Source organism: Ceratotherium simum, chromosome 13, assembly GCF_057802395.1.
Source record: "Ceratotherium simum simum isolate JZ-2026a chromosome 13, ASM5780239v1, whole genome shotgun sequence".
NCBI classification, from domain to species: Eukaryota; Metazoa; Chordata; class Mammalia; order Perissodactyla; family Rhinocerotidae; genus Ceratotherium; species Ceratotherium simum.
The window spans coordinates 3008743-3024087 of record NC_141912.1 but is presented as its reverse complement, the minus strand read 5'-3'; the positions used below and the strand labels follow the sequence as shown (position 1 = coordinate 3024087).

The window sequence follows — 15345 nt, the reverse complement described above, 5'->3', positions numbered from 1 at the left end:
AAAGAAACTGGGTAATAACTGAAGAAATGGCTCTTAAACATTAAAATATTGTTTTACTCTGCTCACAAAAATAGTTTGAAATTTGTGACCCCGTTTGTTTAGCTCCTTTCTCTCATAAAACTTTGCCAAAATGAGTCAAGAAGTCTTGTAAAGCATTAAAAACACGAGGACAGGGAAAATGAGAGAGGAGACAGAGAGTAGACAGGAGATGTCAGAGATTTTTAGGGGAGAAAAGTGACTAGAGGGGGTGGCTGGGTGCCTGTGGAGGGGAAACAGCCTGGAAGGAGCTGACAGGCTCCACACCTGAGGCTCCAGTACCTGGAAAGGCATGGGTGAAATGCAGGGCAACAGAACAGGGCCTTGGGGGAAAGTGTGTTGACAGATGGATTTGACCCCACCTGCCATCCCCGACCCTGGCAAGCGGACAACCACCCTCCCTGCCCTACCCAGCCACCCAGAAGACGATCAGGTCTCACCCCTACAAGATCTGATGCTCATACTCAGGGACTCCCAGGCACTGGCTGAAATGAGGGGATTATGGATCCAATAGAAACCCCCCAGCCCCTACCCTGCCTGTTTCCAGAACACCACCAGCAGCTGGACCAGAGGGTTCCTCCATTTGCTGGTTCTTCAACAAAAAAGCTACTGACTCCTTGATCACACTGCAGTGAAACAGAATTTTCAGCATTGTTTTGTGTTTTCCTCTTAAACATGACTGACATCCAAGAATTGTCAGGCATTTGTGGGAAGCCTGTGTGTGAAAGAGAGACCTAAATAAAATAAAGCAAACACCAACCACAATAACAAAGAGATCACAAAGAAAGGGAGATGATGTGGGGAGCAGAAGATAACTTGATGAAACTATAATTGACGTTCTCCAAGGAACTGGAGTGGAAGACTGTGAAGATGGAACAGCAGAGAACAAGAAGACCTTGGAAATTGAAAATATAATAGCTGAAATTAGAAAAAAATCAGTAGAGAGAATGGAAGATAAAGTCATGAATGTCTTCCAGAAAATGGAACAAAATGTCATTGTGATGGACAATGGAAGAGGGAAGCTCAGAGCAGAGCTTTCTGCCTCTGCAGCGGGCAGCCTTGCCCATTCCAAAGTGCCGTACGAACGTCAGTTTCTGTGCCCGATGCAACGTCAAGAAGCTCGGGCAGTGCCCAGTGAGATCAGTCCGGAAGCTCTAGTGCCTGACTAACAGAAGGGACAGAAAAGAGAACAGAGTCAGTTGGGAGGAAACTAACAAGTGCCTCAAAAACTTTTCCCAGAGAGGAAGGGAAATTTTCTTGAATTGCTAGATTGCAAGGGCCCACCAAGTGCACAGCAAAATGAATGAACTGGACCCATCAGAAGGACAGTTATTGTGACATTTCAGAATATCAGGGATAAGGATAAGATTTCATAAGCTTCCAAAGAGTGAGAACGGGGGTGGGTGGGGGGTGCGGATATGGAACTGGGGTCAGAATGTCATCAGACTTCTCAAGGGCAGGGCTGAAGACTGGGAAGCAATGAAGCGATGCCTCAAGAAGCTGGAGGGGAAATGATGTGCAGCCCATTCTAGACCCTGCCAAGCTGTCAATCATCTGGAATGGTGGAATAAAGACATTTCAGACATGCAAGAAAATCAAAATGTATGTATTCTGTCTTAGAAAGTGACTGGACAATTTGCTTCATCAAAATAAGGGAGTAAACCATGAAGCAGGAAGACTTTGCGGTCCAACAGAAAGGATATTATTGGCAGAGGGATAGCCCACGGTAGACAGCAGTGCTGCACGCTGAAGAGCAGGGGGTCCAAAGTGAATAGTGTCAGATATGTGGTTGATAAACAGTGAGGTCAACATGTAAGAATGATGAAACAGGAGGGTGGTTCAATTGCAGCCCAGATGAACACCTTTAGGTATAATTATGTTTTAGAAAAGTCAGGTGTATAAAAAGTTCATGTGGCGGTCTCATTTACAGCATGGTGTATGAGGGACTTGACAGGAAACATCTTTCCAGCTTTGTCAGTGGTGTGGCCTAACAACAGCACCAAAACTCATACGCTGCTCAACAATTCAGATTTTGTACTTTACAACTCTTTTCCATTAAAAGAAACCAGGAGAGAGGCTGATGCCTTGTGTCTTTGGACTGGAAAAAACATTCAAAATGGGTTTGTAAGATGTTGTTGCTAGAAAGCAAGGATGTTTGAGATCAATGTCTCAAGATAAAGTAACCAACTTCAAGAGAATCCCACTAGCCCAATTATGACAATTTGAGCACCAAGAAGAAAACAAAATCAGCTAATTGAAATATGTTGTTTGTAAAAAGCCATGAGTCCATTAATAAGTTCAGATGAGAAATCAAGATGAGCTTCAAAAAGATACAAAAGAGGGGCCAGCCTGGAGCGCAAGTGGTTGAGTGTGCAAGTGGTTAAGTGCGGCGGCCCGAGGTTCGCAGGCTCGGATCCTGCCGCTGGTTTGGATCCCGGGCGCTCACCGACTCACCGCTTGGCAAGCCATGCTGTGGCGGAGTCCCATATAAAGTGGAGGAAGATGGGCGTGGATGTTAGCCCAGGGCCAGTCTTCCTCAGCAAAAAAAGAGGAGGATTGGCAGATGTTAGCTCAGGGCTGATCTCCTCACACACACACACAAAAAAGATACAAAGGAATTTTAGTAATGTTTGAGGAAATGCTGTGTGGTAATTCATCTATGATTGCTATGTAAGAAGATTGATTATTCCGTTAGTTATACAAAACAACCTAAAGGCATGAAAATTAAACTAAAAGACTTATAGCCAAGTTGTATGATAGAACTCTGGGTTATACAACCCAGGTAGAGGAAAACTCAAGTAATACTTCATTTTCAGGAAAGATACTGGTTTACAAGAAACTAAGATTTGGTGTTTGGCTGAGGCCTTGTAAATGCCCAGCAAAGGGGAAATTGAAGCTCACAGCTTCCTTTCCTGCTGGAAAGTGCTTGGCTATCCAAGAGTGAGTGCCAGGCTGCGAGAAGCAGCGGGGAGGGCACAGTGATGGAACCAGGCAGCCTGTGTGGGAGGGGATGGGCCCTTAAGATTTATTTAGCCCCAGAAAACCATTAAAATAAGCATTACTGTCACCTTAGGAAAGGTATAAAAAGATACAACAAAGATAAAATAAATTAAACCCATGGTATTAATACCTTTGTGCTAGACTTAAGTACAGGAGTAGAAATAAGTTTTGTAAACATTGTACTGTTTTGTGTATTTTTAAGCATGTAGGAAAGTCTTAGGTGATTCTAGCTTACTAGATTTGTAAGTCTTAATTTAGTAGGTTTATAGAAATTTAAATGTTTACTGAGGTTTGGCTGTGAAATGTATAAGTTTGCTTTGAAAGGTGTTTAAAGCATTAAAAAAAAATCCGATATATTAAAATATGTAATCAATGCTTAAATATTTAAGAAAAAATAATTTCTTTGCTGTGTAAGCAGTGTGCTTTGGTTGAGAAAAAAATATATTTTTGCCAGTCTGACAAACAATTAATTGACTATTAACTAAAGTATTTTAGTAGAAAAAGTTGTTCCCTGTCTGTGAAAATTCCTCTTTGGGGATGACAATCCCTGTGTTCACCAGTCATAGACTGTGGGCGAGGAAAAGGGAGCTAGCTGGTGGATTATTCCCTGTATCTGAGCATATGAAAAAACTACTGAAAGGGTTTGAGTGACCTGTAGAATGTTTGGGGGAAAGTTGCCATAGGTACATAGAAAACAAAAGAAATGGGGGGAAGCAGTATTAACATAAGGAAAAGCAGTGTTAAGTGAAAGAAAGGAAATGTGTTCCTAGTACTCTGCTTGGCTTAGCAATGAGTACCATGTAGTTACGATAAAGCAAACCCGTGGATGGAGGAAGGGAGCAGGCAGCCATGTAAGACAGCCTGTTGTCTTTTGTAATATCTTTTAGCACCATCTGATTTTAAACTTAGTGCATGTATATTAATTTCATTAAAAAAATTAACCAAAAAACCCCCTAAAAATAATATAGGCATGTTGTAGAAAATGTGAAAAATGCAGAAAAATATAAACAAATAAAAATTACCCATAACCATTTGGTGTATAATATTTCCTTCCACTCTTTCTGTCTATAAATTATGCTCATATGTACTTTTCTTCCTAATTTACATAGATAAGATTAAAAATTGTATTTATAGTTTTATATCTTATTTTACTTAATTTTATATATTCTCATGGTATTACTATGATTTAAAAAAAATTAATACCTCTATTAATATCTCATCATGGATGTGACAGAATCTAAGTGGTTCTCTGTTGTTGGGCATTTAAAGATTTTTTTCTGCCACATATGAAGTACTTCAGTAGTTGTTTTTGTGCATAATATGTTTATCAGTACCTGTGAGTTTTACCGTTAGTGAAATTTCCATAAGTGGAATTTTTGGTTCAGACGGTATGAATGTTTTCATGGCATTTTCTTTTCTTCCTTCCTTTATTTTTTACGTAATTCTAAGTTACACTCTAGAAATATCAGTGTACCAATTTACAGCATCATTTGCATAGTATAAGAAGGAATACCTATCTTAGTTTGTCAGTATTGGAAATTAATGATTTTTGAACTTTCAAAGTTCATGTTTTCAAAAAGTACTTTAATTTGGAAGGCTTTTTTTTGGAAGACTGTGTGCCATAGCAATTAAGAGAGGGGACTCCAGAGCCACACAGACCTCGTTTGCAGCCCTCACCCTGATCTTGCAGCCTTATGAGGGCAGAGGCAAGATACTTAAAGAACTAAGCCTCCATGTCTTTGCTTGTCAAATGCTGATATTCTAACCTGCCTCACAGGATTGTAAGGATCTTTTCGGAAAAGTGCTACTGTAGGACCTAGTGCATAGTATATGCTCAAAAAAGGATGTTTATTATCTTCTCTGAAGTTAAAACTTTTAAATATAATTATTAGCTGTGTTTTTCTTTTTTGTAAATTTGCTAATGTCCTTTGGAGTCCATTTTATATCAGTTTTAAGAATATTTGTTGATTCTGGCTCCTTTTCAGGTAGACCATCACATAGTTTGCTAATTATGCTTATTCCTCTTATTTCTGATGGTTTTCCTTCTCATTATGTTTCGTGAGTTATATTTGCCTTGGCCCAAACTATCATAACAAAGTTACACAAGTGTCACATGACAGATACCCTGTTCCTGTTCCTGTGTGGGAAACCAGGGAACAGCCTCTGATACTTTATCATCTGTGGTGGTGATGGCAGCAGAAGTAGATAGTCCTTGTCACATTAAGAAGTTTGGAAGTATCATTTCCTGTTTGATTTGAGGCCTTTCATTATTAAGATGTTTTCTGCTATAAGATTATCCTGCATATCTTGGATAACCCTCCAGGGCATTGTTGATTTATTGTTTCTTTTTTATTTAGCAGTTTTTATAGGACATGGATATAATTTTCCATTTAATGGCCAACAGCAGTCATTTTCAAGTGAGAGATGGAGTGCTATTACTGACTTCACTGTGGGCTTTGAAGATTGAGCTAAAGTTTTGCTCTTCTTTCTGCTTTAATGTTAACAATTATGGGATGTTAAGTTGGGAGGAACACAGATGATCTGGTATAGCCCCTTATAGAGGGAGCAGAAATCTAGTCATTTATTCATGGTTCCAGAGCTGGGACTGTAACCCCCCCTCCCTCCTGACTCCTACCTTTTCCTCTGAAGCTCCTGATTTGTTTTCCCACTCAGTGTTTAAAAAAGAAGACTGCAGGTGCTTCATATTGAGTAACTATTGATCTTTCAGCTTTAAATTCCCTTGACACAGGGAAATGGGAGTCCATCGGTTTCTCCTCAGCCCCAGTAGAGCACTTGGGCTGGCCAGGCTGCTGCTTACCGAGTGGGAGAGGGAGGCAGTGTGCCTTTTTGAGATCAGTGCCTGAAAGGTCAGAGCCCAGAACAAATTCGTTGGGGACGTTATCAGAGACAGAGTGCTTTATTAATGGCCTTTCTTAGGTTGGCATTTCCATTTGAATTAATCCTCCTTCAACACTGGAGGGGACAATGTATGTGGCTGGTAAAATAGGATCGGGAGCTTTCCTTGGCCAGTTGAACTTGCAAGAAACCTGACATGCCCAGGGCCCTAATCCTCTGTCCTCTCTCAATTCACCGGGGCCGTGCAGCCTGGCAGCCTCTCTGTGGGCTGAGCCATCTCAGGGGCAAAGCCGCAAGTGTCCCTGTTTCCAGGCAAGAGGAAGACTGGTGCTGGGGGCAGGGGTGGGGCGGGGGGGCGTCCACAGACGCTTGTCTGAGTCTGGACGTTTGAGTGTGTCAGGAGTGCTCAGGACTGTGCTCTGGTTTTCTAGTGCCTCCTCTTTTCCTCATTTTTGATTCAGCAGTTTCCCTCTTTTACCGCTTGTTTCTCTTAAAATCAGCTTTTGCTGATCTAAAATCCAAATAACCAAAAATGTGTGTAATTTTGTGTCAGTTTCATATAATGGCTACTTTTGTTTATATTGATGTTCCCAAGGCTCTGCAAAATGCTGAAGTTATTTCTGTATCATCAAAGAATCAGTTATATAAAGAAGAATTTTAGTAATGTGTACGTTCTATTGTACTTCCATTAAAAATTAGTAATCTAAGGTGTGTATGGAAAGCCGCAGCAAACCAGGGCTGCCCAGGACCCAGGATGTTGTCTATAATCAATAAAGAAGAGTTTGAAAATAAAATGTTTCAACAAGGACAGTATAGAAAATTTATCAGGTATATTCGTTATTGTATTTGTTTCCTACATCTCTCGTAATAAATTGCCACACACTCAGTGCGTTTATTCTCTCACAGTTCTGGAGGCTGGAAGTCTGAGATAGGTTTCACTGAGCGAAACCAAGGTCGGCAGGGCCTTGCTCCTGCCAGAGGCTCTGGAGATCTGTCCCCTTGCCTTTTCCAGCTTCTAGAGCTGCATTTCTTGCATGCCTTGGTTGTCTCCCCTTCCTCCAGTTTCAAAGCGGCAGGGTAATGTCTTGCTTCAGTCCTCACGGTGCTTTCTTGTTTGGTCAGATACCCCTCTGCTTCCTCTTCTAAGGATACATGTGATGACATGCAGGGACCGCTTGAGTAATCCATAATAATCGCCCCATCTCAAGATCCTGAATTTAATCACATCCGCACAGTCTCTTTTGCCATATAAGGGAACATTCACAAGTTCTAGGGGTTAGGACGCAGATTTCTTGGGGCCCTTCTTCAGCCGACCACAGTTATGACGTACAGGCATGGTCGGTGAAGAATGGGTAATTCCTCCTTCTCTTCTCAGGTCTTTCAGTTGGATACCTCCTTCCCCCTCCCTTCTGCTCCATGAAAATATTTACTCTTGCCTTTTCCTTTCCTTGTTCTGTAGGTTCCCACCCCTGCTCAGATGAGTCATTTCCTCCCCCTCTAACCGTGGACACAGTAGACTGTAAATGATCCCAGAGCAGACAGGTGCTGCCCCCCCAGAGTCACTTCCTTCCCAGCCGGCTCTGCTGCACCTGTGGCTTCCTGACAGATTGGGCCCTTCACTGCCTCCTGTCCTCTCACCTGATTCCTCTGTCCACACCCTTCAGGCTCTTCCTGAAGTAACGACTTGTAGAGCAGCAATCAAAAGACAGGGCGTTGGCCCTAAGTTCAGCAATCAAAAGACAGGGCGTTGGCCCTAAGTTCAGCCCGTCTACTCCTTAGCTTGGATATGTCACTGCACTTCTGTGAACTCCAGGTTCCCCACTGTAAAGTGGGAAGTCGATAATGGGTCTCTTTGAAGACCTGTTTTGCTTTAACCGGCTTGAAGATTCCTCTACCCCACCCCATCCCCAACCACCCAGCAGTATTCCTGTTCTGGACCCTGCCAGATGCCCTACCTGGCAGGGGCGATAGACCCTGACCCCTGACCTCTGAGGCCTGTGTCTGGAGGTGGATGTGGGCATGCATCTGCTGCCATGCATCACCAGGTGCCCTCGTTGTCCAGAACAGGGGGCAGGAGGGCCTGGGGAGCGTGGTCTTAGACCTGGGCTTTGTCACGTGCATAGATTTCCTAGAGGGAGAATTGAGGGTCAAAAGTACTTGTTTTTAAGGCTTTCATACACCTTTGTACGTGGTTTGAGTTATCTTTTATCTTAAGGCTTCAGGTCATCCTAAAATGGGGTCGTCTCTCCCACATTATAAAACATTCAGCCATCTTTTCTTGTATGATTTGGTGATTAGATTTCTCATTTTGAATAATTTTTAAATTATAAAATAATATGTATAGGCCCGTATAACACACCAAACAATACAGAAATGGAGAAGCCAATACCCCTTTCCTCATACCCCCGGCAGTAACTAGGGTGAGCAGTCGAGCATGTGTCCTTCCACGCTTTCTCTGTGTCACACACAGGTGTACAGATACAAGTCGCCCTGGTTTCTTCCCCCCACAAAACAGGATCATATTATCAACTTAATTGTTCAGTTTCTTTTCACTTAATAGTAGAAACACACAAAATAACCTTGAGGGTCCCAAAAAGAAATAGAGTTTCGTGTGTGTCCCTATTTCCTCAGTGAACCAAATAATGGAGTGAATTGCAGTCAACACGTAAGCCCCTATTTATGCGATACTGATTTTAAATCCATTGTTTCAGGCTCACCGTCATGGATACCCTGTTGGAAGCAAATGGCACCTTTGCCTTAAACCTTTTGAAAAAGCTGGGTGAAGACAACTTGAAAAATGTATTTTTCTCGCCCATGAGCATCTCCTCTGCCCTGGCCATGGTCTTCATGGGGGCAAAGGGAAACACTGCAGCCCAGATGTCCCAGGTATGTACCTGAAGCCATTTCTGGGCAACAGTAAATGCTATTACTTTGTCAGTTGACCTGGTCCTGCAGGTTTTAAATCCCAAAGGACTTGCTCTTGCCAGATATCTCCGCTGGTGTTGCAAGGGTATGGACAGAGTTGTTAGGGAAGGACATTGAGCCCTGGGGTGGTCCGCCGGGTTGGGTGCCTCTGACATGTTAGGGAAGGAGGGTGCACTCCATTCAGAAGAATGAGTGGTTTCACCTCCTCCTAGTAGTAGCTGGTACCCAAGTTTGTGAGTAGATGTAGAGTCACAAGGTCCAGCCTGAGTCCTGTGATATTCTTTGGATGTTGTCACCTGCTTTTCAATTGTTAGAAATTTCTATCTTAGTTTTCTCATTTAAGTGTAAAACCTTAGGCTAGCACTTAGCCAAAAATGTTTTCAGTAGTGTTTCAGTTATTTGTTGTTGAGTAACCAACAGGCCAAAACTCAGTGCCTATGATGACAATTTACGTAGCATGACTCTGGGTGGATTGGGCAGTGCTTTGCGCCTCTTGGCCCCGGCTGGGTCACTGGTGTGGTACCGTGGCCTCTGCCGTGTGGCCTCCTCCAAGTGCTGCCCCGTCCCCTGGGCCTTCCACATGGTGTCTCTTTGGCAGGGTGGCCTGGGCTTCCTTACAGCACAGTCCCTGGCTTCCAAGAGGACAAGCTTGAATGTGCAAGTGCTAATCAGGCCTCTGCTCTGTCATGCTTGTTAATGCCCCACTGGCTGAGGCCAGTCACGCCGCCAAGCCCAGAGTCAGCCCGAGAGGGGCTGCACAAGGGCGTGAATGCCAGAGGCATGGCTCCTGGGGACACTGATGACTGCCATAGTCTGCCTGCTAGCCCCTAGTGATTCACAGTCCTCCCACGGGTGAGGTACACTTATCTCCTCCTGCAACCCCAGAGTCTCATCCCGTCCTGGGCCAGGCTTGGGCTTGAAGTCCAGGAAGAACAGGGCTCTTGAGGCTCTTCAGATGCGGCTCCTCGGTATCGTTACTTGGGTGCAGAGCTTTGTAAACTAAAGAGGCAAATTATCTGCCCCGCCCCCGCCCCACCCTCCCCAACATACAAAGGTGAGATGGAGAGGGATAACCGCAGGGAACTCTCCCTTCAGAAATGATGGAGGAGGTCTCTTGGTTTGTTAGAGCTGCTGTAATGAAGTACCACAGCCTGAGTGGCCGAAACAACAGAAATTTATTTCCTCATGGTTCAGAAGGCTGGAAGTCCACAATCCAGGTGTCAGCAGGGTTGATTCTTCTAAACCGTTGTGGGATTTCTGTATGTCAACTTAGAATCCACTTCATTGGACAAAAGCACACGCACAGACCTGTGTAAGGCAGGACTCTCTGTGCGGGATGGGAGTCAGTGCTGGGGGACAAAGTCCTTAAGATGCTTAGAAGCCTCTTTGTCTGGCCGAGAGGGTCTAGGAGGCACTTCCTTAACCTTTTTAAGGTTTTAACAAAGAGGATCTGGATCCTGCTCTTGAGATCTGTGCCTGAGATTTGATCTCTGTCATGAGGCCATTTCTTATTTTTGGAATCATATGCCAGTGGGAGAGGCTGGGAATGAGAAACGTTTTTATTTTCCACCTAGCAAGTCCTAGGTTGGAAATATTTCCTTTAAATTCTGGTTGAAAATGAAATAGTTCCTTCTTTAGCTCATCTTTCTCTTCCCCATACTTTATCCCAGGCAGCTAAAAAGCCGCGTTCTTGCTGGACATCTCCTTAGCCAGATCCATGGTTCACTGGGGAAATGCCCAGCCTTCCCCTCACTGCAGGGGCCAGTCTCCGCAGTTATTCTGCTGGTTCATGCCGTGAGCTCCTTCTCTCCGACCTCCAGTAGTAATTTCTTCCCTGTCCTTCCAGCCTCTACTCACAGTCTCCTCACTCCCTCTCCTTCCCGTCTCTGCTAGCTGCCTGGGTCCAAAGCCAGCGCCACATGTTGTGGATTTTTGTTATGTTTTGTGAGAACTCCACGTCTAGCTCGATGCATGGATCTTCTATGGCTGCAGAACAAACCTTCCCAAAACTTAGTGGCTGGAAATAACAATGATTGATTATTTCTCAGATTCTGTGGCCTGACCCCATGGTGCCAGCTGGGAACCCTCATGATCCGAGAAGGCCTCTGTCACATTCTGGGGCCTTGGTGCTGGCTGTTGGCTGGGGCGTCTGTCCTCCCACAAGTGCTCTCCCCATATGGTGTCAACTCTCCAGGGCCTTCCACGAGGCCTCCAGCAGGATAGCTTGGACTTTCTTACACCGTGGTGGCTGGGGTTCAAGAGAGCGAACATGGAGCTCCCAGGCCTCTCAAGGCCCAGCCTGGAACAGTGTTACTTCTCCTGCATTTTGTTGGTCAGAGCAAGTCCCGGGGCCAGCCGAGACCTGTGAACAGTGGGTAGAGGCTGCACCTGTTGTGTGCAGGAGTGGCCTGTGTTTGCACAGACGGGAGGCCCAGATGGCAGCCTTATTTGCAGACAGACTACAACAAGTAGTGAGCACACAGAGCCCAGGTTTGCGCAGGGGCATTTCTGCTCCTGCCCATGCTGTCAAGGCTCTGGCTCCCTCAGGAAGTGTTTAGGGAGGGAGACTGGGTGGCTTTCAAGATCTTTCGGTCTTTAATTGGATGAATCTTCTTTTAAGCTGTAGTGAGGATCTGGACAGATGTTAGGCTGAGTTCAGTGTGGTTTCTATTTCCTGACATCGAGCGTTATGCATTTTTATTCTGTTTTCAATTTCAGGCGCTTTCTTTAAGTAAGAGCGGCAGCGGAGGTGGAGATGTCCACCAGGGTTTCCAGTCGCTTCTCAGCGAGGTTAACAGGACTGACACGCAATACTTGCTTAGAACCGCCAACCGGCTGTTTGGAGAAAAGTCTTATGATTTCCTCTCGGTAAGTTACCCTGCTGTTTTTCACTGTATAGTAGAAGGCTTGTGGGCTGTGACTTCACTCAGGTGGGCGTGAACTCAGGGCTCCAAGCGCTAACCGCACGCACTTCCTTTATCTCCGTTTCAGTTTTATCGTCTGTAAAATGAGCCCTTTAACAAATACTCTCCAGATTTTTGTGAAGCTTAAATGAGATAATTATAAAAGAACTAACATGGAGCATAGCACAATTCCAGATGAATTGGCCAAAACAAAGAAGTGATCAAAAGGAATATTTCTAATATTGTTTTTCACATATTGGTAATTTTTTGTGCATTGTGAGACTTGTTCAACTTTTTAGACATGTAAATATTTTGTTTTTTCCAACACAGATTTTTTTTAAAGTTTTTATTTGTCTAAATATACTAGTTCTGTTTATTTACAATGCTTTCATGATTTTTTCATTTTTCAAAAACTACTCAGGTAATATGTAAGTGTTCTTGTTATATAAAAATGCAAATAAAGCAGACAAAGCTAGAGTTCTCACACCCTCTTTTCCATATGCCGTCTCTCCCCTCCTCAGTATAAGAACCATTGTAGCTTTGGTGTATATCCCCCTGTACATGTAAAAATTTGTTTTGTGGGATTTTTCCTTAGGTAATGTCATTATACCATACATGTTGTTTTGTAATTTGTTTCTTTTCACCAAACACTATGTCTTAAATTCTTTGCATCTAGTATACGTGGATCTACCTCCTTCTTTTGACTGTTATCTAGAGTTCTAAGTACGGATGTACTGTGACGTATACGCCATTCCCCCATTGACGGCATTTAGGTTGCACCCAATCTGGGCCATACAGACAGTGAATATTCTTGTCTGTGGTTTTGTGCCTGGGGAGGTGTGTTACTCCAAGATGGATTTGTAGAAGGGAGAAGGTGGTGAAGCCTTGAAGTTTTCGTGAATGTTGTCAAATTGTCCAAAACGTTATAGCCATTTACATTCTCTCCAGGGATATTAGCAGAGTGCTCATTTCCACCCACCATCAACACTGCATGTTGTTAACCTTTAAATTTTGATTATTAATGAGATTGAACAACTTTTCTTATGTTTGTTGAACATTTGTATCTTTTTGGAGAATAGACTGTTTATATATCCTTTGTACATTTTTCTTTTGGGCTATGCATTTTTTTCTTATTGATTTATGAGTTCTCTATATGTTTAGGATATCAATCGTTCTGTTATATGATTATTTTTCTAACTTGTTTCAGACTCTACATTAATTGTTTTAAAACAATTGGTGTAAAGTAACTGTTGTCAGGCAGGGGGTCAAATATTGGTAAGATTTGTACACCACAGTGTGATTGTTTTTACAACTTGTTTGACTTATTTTTTATCAGTCTTAGCTACCATCTAGGTTATTCTTGTCTTTTTATAAGTCTTAGATAAAGAAGAACAAAACTTCCAGTAAACACAAAGAATTGGCTGATTTTCTTTAATATTCTTTCTTTTTTGGTAGATATTTTGAGAAAAGCATTGGTATTTAAAATGTTATTTTGATATTGGAATATAAAATAAAGAGATTAGAAATATTTGTTGATTATTTTTCATTAATTTAGTGTCCTAAGAATCTGATACCAATTACAGCATATAATTAGATATTCCTTTAGTCTGATTAGTCCTGGCTTATAAAATAGTAACTTAAATAGCAGACAGTTATTTTCAGATGTGTTTAAAAGTTATAGAATTCCCCCAAGGGTGTGGTGAGTTGTCAATACGTGAGTGACCAGTTTGCTTCCAGACTATTTTCTTAGATTGAGAGACTGAAAACTTTTTCAAAAGCATTGATCAGTAAGCAAAGCAGCCAAATTGATAAAGCGTGAACTGTGTGAGGATAAAGTGAAATGGTACCCCTAGAGCACCTAGAACGGTGTCTGCAACATGTGGAGAATTCGGTAATGTTACATGAAACAGTGCTAATGACAAGAACTCATGGGGTCCTCAGAGCAGCCATCTGAGGGGGGCTGCTGCTGTGTCCTCATTTACAGGGAGGATGAGGAAGCTTAGAGAGACTAGGGGACTTTTCTGAGGTCACACAGCTAAGAAGTCGCAGGACTTGTGTTCTTGGCTACCGTGCCGTGTTGCCTGTCTAATGCTATACTGAAGGAGAAGTGTGAAAAGTTGTAATATAAAAACAATCCTGAAAAGGGGAATTAAATATTTAGCCCTAAGGAGTTCAAAGGAAAGACTGGGAAACCATTCCATAGTGCACTGTCAACATATTGGTTATTTCAGTCCATTTATTTTCCATCAAATTTTCTGCTTTTATGTGGATAATGTAGGTGTTCATTAATGTCACTGTCATTCATAGACTCTATTAACAAACTGTAGTTTAAACTTTCTTTGAGTCTCAATCACACTTTAAAACTGAGCCATCCCAAACAGGGACACTGGACACAGGTGGCCACTTAAATCTCAGCGTCGTCCTTACATTCAGTGTTCAGTTCCTCAGTGGCACTGGCCTTGTTTTGAGTGCTCAGTGGCTGCAGGAGGCACAGTTTTGAACAGTGCAGACTCAGAGCATTTCCATCATCACAGAGAGTTGTGGGGAGTGGTGTGTAGAATTACACGTGTCGCGTTGTACGGACAGCAGGCCCTGGTCTACAGTCCATTGTTTGGAAGTGTTGAGGGCTCGTGGCTCTTGCTGTGCTGGCCCTCACTCAGCAAGTGCTGGCTGGTCAGGAGGGACAGGTGGTAGCTGCTGAGTCCAGGTGTCTTGGTTCTTACCTCGCTGAGTCACAGCTACTCCCTTAAAGGAGCCAGCAGGTCATGACCTTTATTTGCTATTCAGACCACTATGTTACTTGTTTATAAGCCAAATTAAATGTAGCTGAAAACTGAGAAATTGGATTTTAGGTTAATTCCTTATGTTTATTTGTACATTACATATGTAAATCATAAAATTATCCATGTTCTGATTTGGCATAATGAAGAAACAAGCTGTTGGTATTAATTATTTTTGTGGCCGTGCAATTTTGTCACTCTGTATTTCCTAGTCTTTCAGAGATGCCTGCCACAAATTCTACCAGGCAGAGATGGAAGACCTTGACTTTGTCAGCGCTGCAGAGGAGTCCAGACAACACATCAACAGCTGGGTAGCCAAAAAGACAGAAGGTGAAAATATGTTGTGATTCTATTTTAATAGCGTTTTAATCAATCTTATTATAGTTCCTTCACAGGACCAGCAGATGTAAACAAGAATGGTTCTTTTCTCCAAATCATTGTAAACCTACAAAATCTGCTTCTGAAATATTGTCGATGTATGATATTTTCTCTAGTGTTTCCCTGTTCTCATCACCAAATCTGTGATGTCTCTCAATATTTGGTATACATTTTCCAGAACAATCCACACTTGAATGTTTTTGTTGTTAATGTTAATAGAGTCTTTTCACACATCGCATAAAGAAAATATTGCATTTCAGGTCTCAAGCTGCCTCCCTGCCCACCTTGCTCATGCTCCACAGATCACCGTGCGTTACTGCAGGACCCTTGGCGCAGCCCTCAGCCACCTGCGTCCTTCATTTAAACTGTTACACTGGCTACAACCTCTCACCGTTTGACCATCCTTTAAGTTTCTTTCTTCACACCGTAGGCACCAAGCAGTCCTTTCTGTCGTATGTGTTATGAAT

General features: G+C 42.9%; 1 protein-coding gene across 3 annotated transcripts in view; it reads left to right on the top strand.

Annotated features, from left to right (window-relative positions):
• SERPINB6 (serpin family B member 6) overlaps nucleotides 1-15345 on the top strand; it is a 29481-nt gene that overhangs the window by 2511 nt on the left and 11625 nt on the right. For all 3 annotated transcript variants that reach the window (XM_087437926.1, XM_004432165.3, XM_087437925.1), the window contains exons 2-4: nucleotides 8604-8778; nucleotides 11536-11685; nucleotides 14713-14830. In XM_087437926.1, the coding sequence (XP_087294052.1) occupies nucleotides 8614-8778; nucleotides 11536-11685; nucleotides 14713-14830 (433 nt within the window). In that variant the 5' untranslated portion in view covers nucleotides 8604-8613. The remainder of the gene's footprint in view (nucleotides 1-8603; nucleotides 8779-11535; nucleotides 11686-14712; nucleotides 14831-15345) is intronic.